At 37.8% G+C, this 19,559-nt stretch overlaps 2 protein-coding genes across 2 annotated transcripts in view; both read left to right on the top strand.

Moving 5' to 3' along the window:
- Nucleotides 1-19,559, top strand: part of LOC118733172 (glutamate receptor-interacting protein 1) — a 179,760-nt gene that overhangs the window by 16,434 nt on the left and 143,767 nt on the right. The gene's annotated exons all lie outside the window — the stretch shown is intronic.
- Nucleotides 547-10,161, top strand: LOC118734372. Its single transcript, XM_036464097.1, has 7 exons — nucleotides 547-616; nucleotides 696-903; nucleotides 975-1,257; nucleotides 1,321-1,711; nucleotides 9,159-9,363; nucleotides 9,448-9,736; nucleotides 9,796-10,161. The coding sequence occupies exons 1-7, from the start codon at nucleotides 547-549 to the stop codon at nucleotides 10,159-10,161; spliced, it is 1,812 nt and encodes a 603-aa protein (XP_036319990.1).

The following is a 19,559-nucleotide window of genomic DNA, read 5'->3' as shown; positions in this document are numbered from 1 at the left end:
AAATTAAGTTGGATACTTCTCGACTTTTGACCAGCAAATGATAGTCAGCGGCGGTGCGCAGAGATCAGATGACGTCTCAACCATCCCGAGACAGCTTCTCAATTAAGGATCCTGAAATTCCAAGTGTATGCTCGCGTGGTCTCATCTGAAACAGTTTTTTTGGTTTCATTGGAATTTGGTTTTATGTTGCATGTCGTAAACCCAGCGAATAACCGGATTTTGGGATGTATGTTTATATGTACATATAATAAGCGAACCGCGAAAGAAAGGTGCCGCCACTATGGGCTGTGAAAAACTACTCTTATATTATAGCTACCATGGCATGATTAATTAGGGGCCCCCCTTCGAGAAATTAACGACTATGCTAGTGCGAACTTCCGTATGCTTATTGCAATTTATATATTCCTATCTCAGTAGCGATATCAATAGTAGCACTTGAATTGCTGTTGAATTGACGCGTTGCTTATTGACTAATACTCCTACCTATATACAGTTTTATTGGCCTAATAAAATTCGTTGGAAATTAGTTGGAGTTTAGACTAAATCATGGATTTTCAAGGACTTTTCTGGTTTTTATTCTATTTCTGTGTGTCATTTCATGTGGCGCAAAATACAAGTAAGCATGTTTACGGTCAGAAAGCGAAATTTTTCTAAGATTCAAAAAAAGAAACTATAATTTTTTCATGCCATCTAAGTGCTTGGCCACTTGAGTAATCCACTTGATAATCAACACAAGAATACGCCGAAAATAATCAATGGCACTGAGGCGAAATGGGAGGGGACGCGACATCAGGTGTCGGTACGTTTGGCCGCAAGTGATTGGTTCTTTGGCGCTGGTCACATATGCGGCGGTTCACTTATCGCACCCAGAACCGTACTCACGGCCGGTCATTGCATATGGAGGTGAGTTTAAAAGAAGAAGAAGAAGGCGAATTATTGGATTTTCCTCAAAAACATCCTTTATCTAATTTTAGTGCCGGCGCAAAACGTTTTCGCAATGCCAGCGCTTACTCTGTGGTAATGGGAAATTTGAATCGTTATCAGCGTGATGCAAATACTTTGATTTTTGGTGTGACTAAGATTTCTGTGCATCGCAACTTCAATGCGTCCACATACGAAGCTGACGTGGCACTGTTGCATTTGAACGCTAGCGTACCGACAGATTTCAAACGCGCCTACTCAATACCACTAAACGACGAGCGAAATATAACTGCTGGCAGCATCTGTCAAGTGTCCGGTTGGGGTAGAACCGAAGATGTGGGAAAAGAATTGAATGAAATTGTGTATCAAATAATTATTAATTACCTCAACTCTTTCTAGGGTGGTTTTGCACCGCAATTGATGGTGGTTGATGTGGCCATTGTGAATAGAAGTCAGTGCGCTATTAATTACGGTGAATTCATACAAGACGGCATGATTTGTGCAGGTTACATGGCTGGTGGACGCGATGCTTGTGTTGGCGATTCTGGCGGCCCATTGGCATGCGATGGCAAGCTGGTGGGTGTAGTGTCGTTTGGTGTGGGCTGTGCGCAACCCGGCTATCCTGGCGTGTATGCTGATGTGGCCAGCTACGCAGAGTGGATACACAATGAAACGAAGTTAGTGGATGATGTCGAAGGTCACGGTGATGATGGTGTCTACGGTGATGCTGGTTTGGGTGATGATGGCAATGCTGGTTCTTTGCCGATTAGCTACGGCGGTGTTGTTGGGAGTAATGCTGCTGGAGCTCGGTGCATTGTAAACTTGACATTTGCTCTTTGGCTCCTATTCGTTTGGGCTTGAAAATGAGTTTTGTGTATTGAAGCTACTTCAATTAAAAAGTAAATAAATAGTAAGTTAGAAATTGCATTTTTAAATTTGGATCGTTTTTTTATGACCGGTTTATTGAACTATCTCCTGGAGTAAGCAATTTTAACTACAGTTGCGCGACTATAATTGATTCCGGCACTAAAATATTTTTATTCGAAATTGCCTTGCAAAAACACCTTAGATTCAGGGTATATTGCGAACTTTTTTGGTTTGTTTGTAAGGTGGTTCGGTCTAACCCTGTGAGGAAAATCTCTAGTTTTGAACTGGTGCGCTCCTAGTGCATTTAGAACCACTACTAGTTCGCGATAAATCTCTTTTTTTTTGAATAGGAAATTGTCCCCCGCTGCATTACCTTTTCTATAGTTCAGAACCAGTCCTAAATTCGACATATAGGATCTAGTTCGGTTTGCACCCCATTTTCTATAGTTCCGAACCAGTTGTAAACGGAAAAGTAACAAGATGTTTTCTTTTTGGGTTACCATGGTAGCAATTTCTAATTATTTGCAGAGAAATGTATTTTCAATCTGAAATCAAATTTGTTTGAATGAATGTAAATTAAATTGTGCATTTGAAAATAAGTTTACATACCTTTGGCTGTAGCTGAATTTGCAGAGGTGCTGACTGTTATTGGTTATATTCCAGAAGGTCCCAAAATGTTAAGATGTTAACACAAATATTAGTTTTGCATAACCAAACTATGAAAAAGCATCTGCGACGTGCAGACTGAAAGTGTATTTGAACGAAAAAACCGCCAAGCAAAAATCTATTTAAAGTAAACAAGCGCCCCGCTACATCCCTTTTTCAGTAGTCTAGAACTAGTTCAAAATTCGCCAGATGAGATCTAGTTCGTTCTGCAATCCTTTTTCTATAGTTTTGAGCCAGTTTTAAATTCGTCATTTTAGATATATATTTCTAAAATTGTTTTTTAAAAGTACCACATATCGCTGCTTTTGAACTGGTGGCGATCTAGTTACTATCGGACGGGTTCGTTTTTGGCGATAAAGATCTAGTACGGAATTACAAACTTGGTTTACCAGTTCGGGGTTTCCCTACAGGGAATGTTCATAAGACCCAACATCGTTCAGGCGTAAAACTATTTATGTAGTTATTCTCAAGCGAGTGATGTGTAATGACCAGTCCAGACCTCGAGCGCGAATAATAGGGGTATTCTCACAGTCTTGCGAAACCCTTGCACGGTGCTCGGATTGCACGGTTGGCAAAGCTGTTCCATAAGAAAACCGGGTTTTACCGCGCAATCGGTGCAATCGGCGCACCGTGCCTTGCAAGACTCATAGAATACCCCTAATGTCAAACCACAATTATTTAGATAGAAACATCAATGAGGAATACCCTTTACGTACATACACACGTACATATGTACATATGTACTATTTATGTATACAAATGTGTTGCATATTTAATGTGTATGTAAATGATTAGTGATAAAGCTTTGTTGTTGACACTTATATAAGTTGTCATTTGAATTTGTAAACAAATTGACACGGCAATAAAGCTGAAATCAAATAATGATGACAATTAGTAGTAAATAAATTATCTAGAATGTATGCATGTTCATATGTATGTATGTATATGTATACAGAATTTTTGCTATCAATACACTCCTTGCTTTAATGTTTAACCGACATTCTCTATCAAATTGTCTTGAAGTTTGGCTATTATATTTTAATTGCTTGCAGATTTTCGCGAATCATAAAATATATACTATACATATGTATGAATGCCTTTTAATTCTACCATTTTTTTCTTTAACGGGTAGGTACATTTTAGTTGTCTGAAATTAAGAATTTGAGGAATTTCGCGTCAAGCGGACAGGGAAAAATTGTAGCTGTGTGAAATATGAAACTGTGTGCATATTTCTTTCCTTATATGACGGTTACTTTTCGAGTTATGGGTTTCCAAAGAATACTAAAAATTAAAATTATGGTTTTTTTAAAGTATTTGTTCGTATTGAAAAAAATCTAAAAATTTTTAAACTTATCGATTTGGTGAGAAAATTTCTCGAAATTATTTTTTTTTGTTATACCACACCGGAAGTGAAAATTTAAAAACAAAATTTGAGAAACTTGGACCAATTGTTTTTTAATTTTTTTGCTGTTTGTTACAGCTACAAAATATGACGGTATTATAAAGCATCATCATTTTTTCTCTGAGCGAAATGGCCCATATACTTAAATGTGTTTTAGCATTGTCGGATCTTAGTTATCTTTTGATTGCATAATAGTTGCATGTAGATCGAATAAATGGACCTACATATAGCGCGTTTAATAATAAAGCGAAATATTTCCAAATTTTAATTTTATGGGAAAACGCAATCAAAGTTGTATCAATTCAAACGGTTGGTACACCAAAAGACAAATGGAAAGACACATATCTTCGCCATTTTTCGGAAGGCTGAATATATTCTCCTTATAAAGTTTATTAATTCTGTGTTGAAATCTTCAAAAACATAAATTTTTAATTACATCTCTATACTATTAAACGTGCGATAAGTACATACCAAGTCCAGCGAAATATTGATAAGAGATCCTTCTAACCTCGACTTTGACCAGGTTTGAACATAAAAGTACGGTTAGCTGCGGTCAAGGCTATGCCGTTGAAATAGCCGCAAACTTTCCAGCGCAAAACGTTGAATACGGTACCCACTGGTGGTTAGGCAGCTCTACCTAGAGATTTCATTCGAAGATCACACAGGCCCATTGTAGTGCCCAGGTGAGAATTTGCCCATATCAGTCACTACATGTTAATAAACTATTCTGATTTTCTTGCGAATCCTAGTAGAACCTATGGGCTTTTCCTAAGCCGTCTAAGCTCTCGAAGGAGAAGTAATCCAGAAATGATGAATGGATTATGTCTCTTCCTCTCTTCTTTTTATAGATCCGACAGAAATCGTTAAGCGGTGCTCCGACCCGGCGGCCAAGTGGCCCATGTTCCAATATATTTTTAAATTCCGGTGATAAGCCCATAAATCGGTTTGTTGATCCTTCTTTATCGCTCATCGAGAGTTGCCCAGAGTGAGTGCGGTGCGGATATGTGCAGTTGCTATCTGCTCTAGTCATGTCCTTAACTTACGAAGAAAGGAAACGCAGGGGCGGTTGAACCGCTATCTCTAATACTACGGATTGACGGATTAGGGTAGTTTGGCAGTTCACAGCGAAGGCTCAGATAGAAGACGCGAAATCTTGTTCCAATGTCCATTTCGGTGTAATCTGTGAAGATCGGGATTTCTTATCGTTTCTTCTTCTACTTATTTGGCGCTGTAACCGCCTAAGCGCTTATGTGCCAATTGCAAATGCCAAGTTCAGCTGAGTCCTTCTCTACTTGGCCTTTCCATCGCTTCTTGCTCTGCTACCACCAGCGGGTTGAATACTTTCAGAGCTGGAGCGTCGGAGTCCATAAGAACAACCCCGTCAAGCCAGTGGAGCCGCTGTATTTTAATTCGCTACACTATGTCTACATCGTCTGTGGTACTCGCCGTCGAATACTCCTAGAGCCGCATGATGAGTGACTTATAGAGTGTGCTTTTCGTACGTCGAGAGAGGCCTTTACTCCTGAATTGGCTAGCCAGTCCAAAGTAGCACTTGCGGGCAAGAGTGATTCTGCGTTGGTCTTCCATACTGACATTATTATTGGTGTTAATGCTGGTTGCCAAGTAAACGAAATCATCCACTTTCTCGAAGTTATAACTATCAACAGTGACGTGGGTTCCAAGGTGCGAATGTGCTGACTGTTCGTTTGATGACAGGAGATACTTCGTCTTGTCCTCGTTGACCACCAAACCTAATCGCTTTGCTGCCTTATCCAACTTGGAAAAGGCAGAACAGACTTTGCGGTTTTTGTTATCGATGATGTCGATGTCATCGGCATAAGCCAGCATATGCGCGCTCTTGTAGTTAATTGTTCCTGAGCGGTTCAGTTCTGCAACTCTCATTATCTACTCCAATATCAAATTAAAGAAATCACACGAGAGCGAGTCACCCGGTCTGAAACCTCGTTTGGTATCAAATGCCTCGGAGAGGTCCTTCCCAATTCTGACGGAGCTGGTGGTATTGCTCAACGTCATTTTACACAACCTTTACAGTATCGCGAGGTTACCAAATTCAGACATCGCGGCGTACAGGCAACTCTTTTTAGCGCTGCCGAAAGCGGCTTCCAAGTCGACAAATAGATGGTGAGTATCGAACCTTTTCTCGCGGATCTTTTCCCAAGATTTGGCGTTTTGTGAATACCTGGTCTATAGTGGATTTGCGAGGTCTAAACCCACACAGTTGACGCCTAAGGAGGAGACCACCATATACATAAATGGTCGTTAGCCGGGGATTTATTATGGCGATTGTCCTTTATGATTCTGTCCGGATACGAAGATTTATATGTTTGGAAGGATTTAATAGAACAAACTACCTTAGGATCTGGACTACTTCATAGACTCTAATGCCTTGCCCGCTGGAAGTAGGCGTTGCTGCCACGAGATTGCCTGTGCCCTCTATATTGCCACATCCATATGAAAGAGGACACGTACTATTAGATGGTTTCATGTTTTAAAACAGCTTTGTTTGTGTTAATAAAATAGGGAATTTTTTTACAATTTTTCTAATGTTTGTAAGCAGAAATTTCTATAACCGGGGTGCTTATAAGTGAGAAATACCGTATTTGTATTCGAGTTTTGCCGCATAGTGACTAAATAAAGAGAATCAGAGTCAAATATTTTCAGATACGTAATTTTTCATGCTGCTTGTAGACATTTTTGTTACTGACGTATGTATTTTTATCAAACAGTCGTTTAATTATTATTTATAGCGGAAAGTTAATTACATATATATATATTTTTTTAATGTTTCGTTAGTATGCGTACACTTCATTGATTAATTGTTGATTTGGCAGATAATTTGAAAGTGATAAACTATTGTTAGCTCCTAAGTAAATAGTAAGTACACACATATGTACATACTTCAGTACTCCAATATGTGTACATGGAAGGAGGCAGAAAACACTTAAAAGGAGGGGTTTCGTGATGTGTGGTTAGGCGAAGTTATGCAACCTATGTATGTACTTTATGGTGGTCCAAAAATACACAAAAAAATCAACATATTGCAATTTTCCTGCTGCAACACCCAGAATTATAGAAAATGGAAAAGACAAAACGCTACCGAAAAGTCTTTGATTCCATGATTAAAGAGATCTGCTTTGGCAGAAAATTCCAAGCTATAATCCCCGATCGCGAAAATTTGGAAAATGGGCACCCTGGATCCTAGATACGTATACTGCGGACCAAGCAGGTGCAGGTATTTTTGCGCCGAACTTTTAATTTCCATAGGCAAATGATCCATCCATTTGTAATCCAAACTGGTAAGACACTGCTTTGACACGTTACAAATTTTGGCAGCCAAAAACACGGTAACACTGTCCTGGCTACCACGCCATTGCGGAATCGAAGGCAAAGAGGTCGCCGACGAGTTGGCGCGAGAAGGATCGTTGGTTCGCGAAGAGTGGGTAAACTCTAAACGCAGTTAGTACTGGGGTGGCGTTGGGAAGCCATAGATAGGCCAGACTCTTCGGCTACCATTTCAACAGAAAGGATATTTTTTTAGAAAATAGAAATTACATGAGGCTGGATACGTGACTGGTCACAACCGATTGCGAACCCACTTGTACCGAATAGGTGTGACCATACAGTATATTCACTGTCACTGTCCGGCTTTGGCCACATAAAGATGTATCCATTTCAAAGCTTCAATGATCGGACCCTTTATTACAAAGAATTCGCAACTATTTCTTTAAGAGATACAAAAGATCTTTCAGGTCGTAAAGGTAAAAAATACGAGTCTCCTTATTTTCGATAATCTTCAGTTCTGGGGGTGTCTGGAAAATATAATTTTGGACCGCCCTAATGTGCGTTCGTACGTTCAGTTACTCTTCCAAAGTAGGATGGTACCCGGTAAGCTGGTATTGGAAGTGTGCAAAGTAGGACCATCATCGCGGCAACATCAAGTCCTTCGGCATCTTGTCTTTCCACCGTAAGTGACGCCTTCTTCTTACTCAATTAATGCTTTGATTAATTGTTATTAAATATGTACATATATCTCAGTAACCGTTTTACCGAATTTAATTAAATTAGGCAAAATTTCAAATATTGCTAAAATTGTATCTCCTCGCCATAGAAATAGGGGTTCCAGCCCTCAAAAAACCCCTCCTCTCTGGCGATCCGGCATTGTAGGCAAACATATTAACAAAAGCATATACTAGTATTGAAATTGATTTGTGTATTAACATTGAAAACAAAAAGGCATAAACAGCCAATATTGATATGTCAAATAAATCTGTCGTGCTATAGACAGAAATTAATATTTTTGATTAGATTAAAATATACATACACTTAAAACACTGGGGCTTTTCCCCGAAACCAAATAACACGTTTTTCCCGAGCCTTGAAGGCATTTCATTTTATAACTTCTTGTGGTACACACCTGAACAAGAAGGTACTGCCAAAGAGGGAAGAATAGATTTAAGTACATACTATCGCAAAATTTTGGGAATTTTCAGTTTCGAATATGTTCAGGAATTTTATAATTTTGCTTACTTTGTGTACCTTAGTGCTTGTACAGTTGACATGTGAGTTTTTGTTTTTTTTTTTGAAAATATGTGCTTCTAATACACCGTGCTACAAAAACAAAAAAAAAAAAATCAAAACACGCGAAAGAATCGATATACTCATAAAACTATAGGCCAAATATAGTAAAACTGCGTTTTTAGTTTTTCACTCTGACGTCAGGATTTTTTTTCAAAGGGCTTAGAAATTTTAAAGATATGATTAATTAAAAAATTATTTAAAAAAATCAGTGCAATGTAGAACAACAATGTGAGTACCAAATGAGAGAGAAAATTCTGTAGAATTTAAGAACAATAAAGTTTTTTGGTTTAAAAGGACATATTGAAAATGCGCTTTCAAAAAATTTTATCTTTGTAAGTTAATAAGGTTTGCAGAATGAAATTCGATGATGAGGCCGTGCGTATATTAGTCCTCAAACAATAAAATTTCAAAAAAAAAAAAAAAAAAAATTTCAAGGATATTTAAGGACAAAAATTGTAAGGGATATTTTCCATACATTTGCACTGAATTTTTTAAATATTTTTTTGAAATATTATAATTTTTGTAAAATAAATGCAAAATTATTTCGAGAAAAGAAAACGCTATAAGTACGCAGTCTTACTATAATTTAACCATAAATTCGCGAATATTTTAATTTTTTTTGTGTGTAAAATTTACTGTCGCACGGTGATATCATCAAAAAAGAAAACTAGTGCTATTATGTAATAAATAATTTTGCAATCAGCGGCAGAACCAAGCGATCACCAAGTCTCTTATGAACACAATGGCCGCATTATCAATGGCACCTTGGCACAATTCAATGCCACGCAACATCAGGTCTCAATACGATCAAAGCGCAATGATGGTTACTTTTTTGGCACAGGTCATCTTTGTGGTGGTTCGTTGATTAGATCCGACGTAGTGCTTACGGCAGCGCATTGTTTTGTCAAGTAAGTGTAATACACCATCTAAATCATTTTCCATATAAGTTAAGTTATAAAAAAAAATGTGTGTTCTACCTTTCCATTGCACAGTTATGATATCAACAATGGCACGTTCCGTCCAGAAACGGATTTCATTGTGGTTATGGGCAATTTGGATCGCTACGAGCGCAACAACTATACACTTGTTTTTGAAGTGAAGGAAATCATTTTAAATATCAGCGTTTTTAATTTAACCACCTATGAGTCCGACATTGCGTTGGTGTTCCTGAATGATTCAGTACCAGCGAACTACACTAGAGCTCAGACAATTGACATAACTACTCGACCAGTGGCTACGGGCACTGTTTGTCAGGTGACTGGTTGGGGTCAAACTGAAGATGTAAGTTACCAATAACTCATTTTTCTCACTTTATTGTCAATTTCTTTACCAATTCGCAGGGTTACTTGTCCGACTATTTGATGACGGTGGATGTGCCCATCATAGACTTCAATGTTTGTGCGAACAATATGAGTTTCGGCGCGGGTTTGATTCGTGAAGGTATGTTATGCGCTGGCTATTCGGAGGGCGAGCGGGATGCCTGCGGTGGTGATTCTGGTGGTCCACTTGTTTGTAATCGAGAATTGGCTGGCATTGTGTCGTGGGGTATTGGTTGTGCTGAACCGCTACTACCAGGCGTTTACACAAATGTTTCCTACTGGTCGAATTGGATAGAGTCACGTCTTAATGGTGCACCAAGCTCCAGCCAAATTTCGGGTCTTATCGTGTTTCTAACTGTATTTGGGCATTTATTTATGAATAGATAAAATTTTATTAAAAAACCTGATTTATATAAAACCTGATTTATATATCTGACAGCCAAACGGCAATGAGGGCCCAGCGATCACTGATGTGGCGCCCAAAACTGGTCATTGTACCATTACTGATCTTGTTTGGTTGGTACGATATCAACAGCTATAGGGCGGGAGAGAGCGCCACCGATCATCTGTAACTTCCTCTTGGACAGATAGGCAGCCAGGTCATCGAAAATTGGATGTGCGCAATTTCAGAGTCCTTAACGTACAGCCCCGATCCAGGCTGTCAAATATGCGCTTACGCGTATTAAGACTATTTGATGTTATGCAGATTTTTGAGTGGATAAATATACCATTATTCGAGGAACCTGGCTCTCTGAGTCTTAAGGCTCGCCACTCCTATATCTCCTTATGAGTTGTTGAAATGCTGACCACTTACTAAGGGTAGGCCGCCAGATTAGGGCTACGTCGCGCAAGATCGGCCGCACAATGGCCGTGTAGATTCCGTTAATTATCCGAGATGAGTAACCCCTTGTTACACCAATCGCCTTTTTACAGGTGAAGAGCGCTGTTTTGGTTTTCATAATACCTTCCATTGTGTTGTCATTCCAGAGTAGTCTACTGTCGAGAATTTCACTAAGATATATACATACCAGGCATACCTGGCAGTAAGTCTACGAGTTTGTACCGTCTAGTTAAAAGGACTGGCTCAGTTTTAGCTTGGTTCACATCAAGACCCATGTGCGCTATATATTAGGACGGAGGAAAGTAAAACAAGGGTGCAACATCACTTGTTGATTCATCTGTCGTTACGGTCTTCGAAGAATGCCGGCGGTCGCAATGGTAGAAGCGGTAGAAAGGTATATAAACAAATTTTCTCAATAACTGACGCTTCTCGACAGCGGAGCGCAACCTTTAAGTACATTAGTGCAAATGATCGCCAATTCGTATGCAAATGAAGATAGGGATATAATTAACCTAGGTTTAATAGTTTGGAAAATTTATGGACAGGCGTGTTCATATACTCCAGTCTAAGAAAGCAGGAGTGCTTTCACAGTTACATTTTTGCATTTAGTTTGTACCGATCTATAAACATATATCACACAAAGATACATACATAAATACTAGATAATATACTTAGTTGACGTCTAAACAACGATAGGGAATCCCACACATTCCTGAAGGTCTTTTTTCATCTAACTACTCAATTACAAGGAAATCAATCCAAGACAACCATGTTGAAGTACTTAGTTTTTTAATCACATACAGTGACTCTGACTTTTGATCATACTATAAATATATACATATATATATACATAGTTTTTCATGTTGCTTAGGAATGGTGAAATATGAAAATTTCTACGGCTACCACACTTGGGAATCGAATGGAAATGTTATCCGCTTTTAATGAAATTCGACCAAATTTTTCATCCGGTTCACGACCCTAATAAAAAATGAGGAAATGAGGCTAGCTGCACAAATATTAAAGATGCGAGAATTCCTGAGCCTGACGGAATACCTGGAAAGTTCAACACCTGGTATTTGAATTTCAATTTATTTATCAACGAAGAGTATTGTTAGCAAAGGGGAATAAACCGCCGGGAGAGTCTTCGTCTTACCGCCCTTTATGCCTACTGGACACATTAGGGGAAATCGTTGACAAAATTATCTGCAAAAGACTCGCGGCGATCGCAGAAGATAAAGGTTTTTTACCAGTTTGGCTTCAGAAAATCTTGGTCGTCCATAGACGTAATTAATAGTGGCTCTGAGGAATGCAGGGTCGTGGCGGAGGTGCCTCAGGGATCTGTTCCCGGACTTATATTCGCAGATGATATCGCCGTTGTGGTTGTAGCGAAACATATTCAGGAGACTGAGAGTAAAGTTAGTGAGACTATAAAAAGTGTAAAAGAGTGGCTATCGTCTAGAAATTTAAGCCTCGCGAATCATAAAACAGAGGCCATTCTAATAAGCAGCCGGAAAGCCACAGAAACACAAACTTTTAGTGTTCGGTCAGAATACATTACATCCAAGCCCGCAATTACGTGTCTGGGTTTTATAATTGTTGGTCGATTTGTCTTTAAGACCCACCTCGAGTATGCTTTGGAAAAGCTTCGAATGTTCAAGCATACCTGCTAAAAATTATGCCTAATGGTGGTCCTAGACCACCAACCCAAACGTTGAAAAATGACTGAATAGGTCTGATGGAGACTCCAGTTTTCACTTAACCCAGTTTCTTTCGGGCCAAGGGCCTTATCGTGAGTATCTCAATAAATTTTGGCATAACGACTCCCCGTACTGTCCTAAGTGCACAGGAATGAGGGAAAGCGCGGAACACATAATATTCTTTTGCCCCCGCTACGTCCCTGAGACACAAAACATAGTGCAGGACAACGACATACTGGATTATGTGTAAACGTAAAGCGAGTACTAACAGAAGATATGTGTTTAAGCCACATGCATCAACTCACATGACGAGATGAGCATCTAAGTAATCGTCATAAAATATCTTGTGGGCCAACCAACCCGTGATGTTGGTACCTTGAATGGCAGTTCAACGGGAAGAGTAGTTTGTGGAGGGGTCCAAAAAAAAGCACCCCCGAATTACTTAAGTATGGTCTGGTGCATTGGTTACTAGGTCCCCAGTCTTGAATCCGTCCCTAAGTTTCCTAACTTTCTGACACAAATTTCCTGCGTTTTTCATGCTGGACTGCATTTCAAGCTGTTCGCACTCACACATTTCGGTGTCTCTTTTGTGTTACGGAAAATAAATCCCTCTTCCGTTGCGGTCGTCTTCTCTGCAACGGCGCAACATTTCCTCGTCTTAACAGTTGTTCTTTCGGGCTCGCGGAAATCCGACTACTTCTTTGGCGGCGACACGTATTGAACGTGAGATGTGGTTCCACGGTTTGCATACAAGTTTCTACAGTGGAGGCGTGCCATGTCTATCCCAACATGAGCGAATTGGCTCCACGTCTTTCGAGTTTGATATGAATTTTTTATGTTTGAACCTAGTGTACTACTATGTCGTTTTAGACACCAGGCACTTTATATGAAAATATACTTTTTTTCATTGAGTACCGACAACAAGTGATCGATTACGAGAGTAACTGTATATGCATATGATATCTCGAAAGGTTACGTCGCTGAGATTAGATAATCGCTCGTAATGTTTGTGGGTTTTCTTTAAACTAATTTATTTGCATCGAATTGGCTATCATTAATTTGTTTAACATCGCGCTGTGCGGACGAATGATTTTAATCGAACGAAAAAGTTACATCGCTCCATCGAATTAGAATTGACAAGTTAGCTCGTAAGCAGGGTAATTGAGCTGCTGAAGGATGGCGTTTTGGCATTGGACGAGCATAGTGATTTTATTTTGCGTCACATTTGCCATACACAGCGCAGGTGCGTGAAGTGCTTCTAAATTATTGACTGCTAGTGTTTGCATAGTTACAGTTATTTTTTCCATATAGCCGGCGCTTCAAGTGCTAATGGCGATAAAGAACTTGGCGGTCGCATTATCAATGGCACCTTGGCCAGCTTAGATGCCACCAAACATCAGGTGTCAATCAGAAGGCGTAGTGTCGATCAATTTTACTTTGGTGCTGGACACATTTGTGGTGGTTCGTTAATTGAACCGAATGTGGTGCTATCAGCGGCGCATTGTTTTGTGAAGTGAGTGAGATTTTGAAGTGTGCAATTTGAATTGATATTAATTAGTTTTGAAAACACTTTTATTCGTTTTTTCATTATTCCACAGTCAAGAGATCAATAATGGCTCCTATCGTCCTGCCGCTGACTTTGTCGTTGTTGCGGGTACTTTGGACCGTTTTCTGCGTACGGAAAATACGCTACACTTCGATATTGCGCGAATCGTTTTCGGCATAGATGTTTTCAATGCATCCACATATGAGAATGATATTGCGGTAGTGTTTCTAAATGCCTCTGTGCCTGAGCGTCATCCTACTATAGAAACAATCGAAAGAGCTAGAACGCCGATAGCGGCAGGTACCGTCTGTCAGGCAACCGGTTGGGGACGAACCGAAAAAGTAAGAGAGCTTTTAACTGTACATTAAACATGAAAACTGTGTAAAACTCGTAAGTTTACGAAGCTTTTATGGGAACGCCCCCTTCGTGAAAAGGTGTTAATAGGTGCGTAAAGTGACAGTTTGACAGATCAACCAGGATTTTGTGAAACAATTTATGTTTCGTAGTATTTTCCATAACATCCCGCCATCAGGTCTCTATCTATCTTTCTTGGCTAAAATACAAACAAAAAAAAATGCCGAAAATTAGCAGAAAATCTAAGTCAATACAGTTGGTGGATGAAATTTATTCATTTTATTAGCTTATTATTTTTTTAATTTATTTTCATTATTTTGTCATATCCTTTAGTATAAAAATTTCGGCCCCTCGGCAACACTGAAGTTTACGAGGTCATTTGCGCATCAAATTTGCCTCGTAATTTTACCAGATGCTCGTAAATAGAGTTCCATACAAATTTTGACAGTTCTTTTACGAGGCTCGTAAATTTAAGAGCTTTTAGAGGTTTACGAGCTTTTGCGAGTTTAAGGGAAGACCCCTAATCAATTTACACTCCGTAATATTTATGAACGACCTATAATCATTAACCATATAAACAGTTGACAATAGTTATCTTTATAATGCACTTACTTACGCACATACCGTTAAATGCTTTTCATTATTTCACTTTATTGTTCTACATACATACACTGCCGGCAAAACAGTATTGGCACAGCAAATTTTTCACAATTCAACAATTTTTTCTCTAATATTTTTCCCCCAATTTTTTATAAAAATATGGTTCATTCTACAACAAAAAGCATAAAAAATATTATTCCTAAACATTGTGCAAAGCTCACGAAAATTCAGCAAATTTTAATGCAAATTTTCAACTTTTTAAACAGTTTTTTTAGATTTTTTTTGAGCATGTAGATTTTTAGCCCAAATCAATTTTATTTTAATAAATTGCAAACTTTAAGTAGCTAGGAATTACCGTTGATTTTTGGCAATTTTTTTCACGCAGTCTCTTCCATACAAACACATTTTTTCGAAAATACATTATATGGAAAAAATGCAAAACACCTTCAACAAAAAAAAAAAATTTTTCAAAAATCAATGCGATTTTTGACTAGCTCCGCACTTGCATTTTGTGCTAGAATTTAAGGGGCTGTAAAACTGCATACTCTAAAAAATTCAAAAAAATCTAATTAAAAAGTTGAAAATTATATTTTTATGTTTTTTGTTGCAGAATGAACTGTATTTTTATAAAAAATTATCAGAAAAATATTACAAAAAAAAAATTGTTGCATATATTGTGAAAAATTTGCTGTCCCAATACTTTTTGCCGGCAGTGTACATATGTATGTAAAGTTTCATAAAAGCTTCCATGGCCTTTAAATTTATTTTCGTCATTCACATTTTTTACTATTTATCATATCGTGTTATTTTCTGTGTTGTTTTTGCGTTTTAGGGAATTTTGGCATCTGAGTTATTGTCGGTTAATTTACCCATCATTGATTTCAACACCTGCCGAAATGAGAGTAACTTTGATGAGGGTCTCGTACGCGAGGGTATGATCTGTGCTGGTTACATGAATGGCGAACGTGATGCCTGTGACGGCGATTCGGGTGGTCCGCTGGTCTGTAATAAGCAACTGACCGGTATCGTTTCATGGGGCATCGGCTGTGCTCAACCTCGTTTGCCTGGCGTTTACACCGATCTTGTCTACTGGGCAAACTGGATTGATAATGTAACGGAAAGCAGTGGAATTGTAAATAACGGAACGAGTACTGGTAATAGTACTAATACGGGCGGTAACAGCACGAGACCTGGTAACAGCACTGGTTCTGGTAATAGCACTGGTTCTGGTAATAGCACTGGTGGCGGTGGTAGTGGTGGTAGTGGCGGCGGTGCTATGTCCACCTTCACTCATTCTGCTGTGATGCTAACAATGGTGGTCGCTTGGACTACAGTAATGAGTTATTTCTGTTAAATCAATAGCACTTCATGATTTTAAACGATTATGTGATTTATAAAAAAATTTTAATTTATTTATGACAAATGACCATTTTCATTGATAAGAAGAAAAATAAGTTCTCCATGTTTCAAAATTCTGTGTTTTACTTTATTTCTTTAGTTTCTGAACCGTCTACAACAAAATTACCTTTCTGTGTATATTTCCTACTTGAAACTTCGCGCCTCAATGAACAACTTTTATTTGGGTTATTTGTCGTCGAGAGCGACCTGCTTATAAGATCTCTGTCTCAACTAGTCGCTGCCATGTATTGGATGTGTGCCTCAGTTTGGACTCACATCGTATAAGTCACCATTGGTAATGGTAAATTTTTGTTTCAGAGGTGTAAAAATGTAACTAGAAATTAAATTATGAGATTACATAGTTCTAAACTGAAAAACTGGTTTTACATATTAGAAAGATTATTTTATGCCATTAGGGTTTGCATATAATTTCGGGCATGAGGGCGGCGCGGCTGGTTCAGGATGTGGCGCATTCTGGAAGTACAATTTTCGACCACTTTTTCAATAAACGGCGCTGTTAGGACCGTCGAGAGCCGTGCCGAGCCCCAGGAAGTTGAGATATTTCTTTAACAGCTTAATAAATATCCAATTCCAATGTTGATTTTCAAGTGTGCCTCAATTGAATAACCAACCGGTTCTCAAACAAAAGGGCACATTTTTCAGAGTTCTGCAAGAATTTTAACTCAAACTTTAATCCAGTTTCAATGAAACCTTGAAGAAAATGTTGTACATCCACTTGAGAATGAATAATTTCTCAAAGATTGCGAAAAGTGTGCTTTGTGCATATTGGCCGGCAACCAAAGTGTTTCTATTTCCGTTTTTGCTAAATAATACAATTTTTTTAATTTTTCTGTGACAAAATAGTATCGTTGAGAATAGGCTTGTAAATTCAATAGGCTATCGTCACGTTCGCATTTAGCTGAAAAAACACTGGGCTGTTGGTGAGCAAAATTTGAGATGGTGAAATCAAAATCTAGTTAGTGTATTTTGCTTCATAGAATATTGCCGAAGATTCGGTGTGATACGCAAATATCAGGGAATAATGCGTTCATCTTCAATTCGTGCAACGTGTTAAATAGTTGGATTGGAGGTAAGCGAATTATATTTGCTTCGTGAATAGTCCTTAAACGTAAGCCTCACAGAAAGCTCGATGTGACTGCCTGAGCACATTCACTCCTTACCCCCGAAGGCGCTGCTGCTATTTTTCATGGTTGTAGGCTTAGAGGAAGTATTGTGAAGAGGAGGGGGATCAATAGATCTCTAAGTTGCGGTACATACCTCATTTTGATATCTATCTGTCTAAGCCTCACAGAAGGATGCTACTTGCTTCTGCAAGGTTTCTTCATTTAACTGACTTTATTTCTAGAACACTTGAACCAAAGTTCTAGTTGGCTTCAAATCTTCTCGTAATGTATCCAATAAGGCAATCCTACAGAACGTAGAAGACCTCTTGCTTGAACTGAATCTCAGCATTTGAATCCTTTAGTTCTTAAGGTAACTCGTCAAAATTTTTATCCGGGCCATTTTGACATCAGTACCGTGGGTCCCGATATCCCGCACTCATCTATAATTTATATATACGCACAAGATTGAAGAGACTTTCGGAATGAGCCAAAAAGTTTTTCTACGGTTAAGTTTAACAGTAGGTTATAAGTGGTGTGTCCTGCCTGCAAAGTTTAGCAATCGTCCTATTTGTCTTCATTTTAGGCAGTAATTGCGCGGTTTTTTCCAAAATTGTCCTAACTATTACTAATTATTTGCAAGTGGCAGTCAAGCTTTAGGATTTGCCGTTTTTTTTTTATGATACAGGCGGGTCCACTTGCTCTACGCGTTGGTTTTGTGTCCTATTTCAATACATGTTATAAAAATAATTCTTTCTTTATCAGTTTTTTTTGAAATACATTTGTGTTTATGCATTTTTTTTTACTTAAATTACAAATGAAAAAAGATTAAGAACTACTGACTTTAACTAAAATAGAAAATAATTAAAAAAACAGTGCATAATTTTAGGCAATAATTGCGTACTTATGTATATACATCATACAAATGCTACCCTGCAAGAAATTGTACGAGTTCAGAAATAGTCACGTAGTACATACTAATTCCACACAAAAAGTGTTAACTGGCACAAGCTGAGGCGGTGGGCCTACCACAGTACGACAGTTGGAACAGCTTATGCGATCAGAGACATCTGCTTTTGAGTTTCCAAAGCCGATCTAAACCGAAGTTAATGGTTTTCCTCACAAATGTCGGTTGTGGCGCTGCGCGAAGACTACTGGTTCTGGTTTTGAGAGCGCAGGTTCGAATCGGATTTTAGGTGGTTAGGTAAATGAAATAAATTTAACTTTATTTGAAAAAAAAATTAAATATGTACTTAATAGCCATAACAGTTTAAAAAAATATATTTTTTATGTAATAAAATATAATCTTACAGAAAAAACATGAATTAAAAAAAATACATAAAAAAAGGAACAGTCCATCGGAGATACAGCCGCTATATTTAAACGTAGAATACGTGGTATGGTTAAGAGCATATCCAAGTCAAAAACGAAATCACACACCAAAAAAAAAATTGGTTTTTCCAAAATTTTACAAATTTACATACTTCTAAGTGAAAAGAACTCAATGAGAATATAAGCGAAAGCCCTATTTTTATTTTTATTTTATACCATTGTTTTTTTCTACAGCTTACTGAGATTTAAAGATTTGAAATTTTGAACAGAAAAGATATTTATTGAAAAAAATATCGATATCAAAATCGATAAAAGTATCGATAACAAAATCGATAAATAATCTATAATAAAATCGATAACAAAATCGATTAAAGTGTCGATAACAAAATCGATAAAAATATCGATCATTATATCGATAAGTTCCGAAAATATCGATAGAAAAATAAATAACAAAATCGATCATTATATCGATAAGTTCCGAAAGTATCGATAACAAAATCGATAAAAATATCGATAACAAAACCGATGACAAAATCGATTAAAATGTCGATAACAAAATCGATAAAAATATCGATCATTATATCGGTAAGTGAAAATATCGATAGCAAAATAAATAACAAAATCGATCATTATATCGATAAGTTCTGAAAATATCGATAACAAAATCTATAAAAATATCGATAACAAAATCGTTAGCAAAATCGATAACAAAATCGATAAAAATATCGATAACAAAACCAATAAAAATATCGATAACAAAATCGATAAAAATATCGATAAAAAAATCGATAATAAAATCGATAACAAAATCGATAATAAAAAGATAACAAAATCGATAAAAATATCGATCATTATATCGATAAGTTCCAAAAATCAATAACAATATCGATAAAAAT

This window comes from Rhagoletis pomonella, unplaced genomic scaffold, assembly GCF_013731165.1.
Source record: "Rhagoletis pomonella isolate Grant_MI unplaced genomic scaffold, Rhpom_1.0 Rhpom_scaffold_00002, whole genome shotgun sequence".
Classification (NCBI taxonomy): Eukaryota; Metazoa; Arthropoda; class Insecta; order Diptera; family Tephritidae; genus Rhagoletis; species Rhagoletis pomonella.
This window is presented reverse-complemented; position numbering and strand designations above follow the sequence as displayed.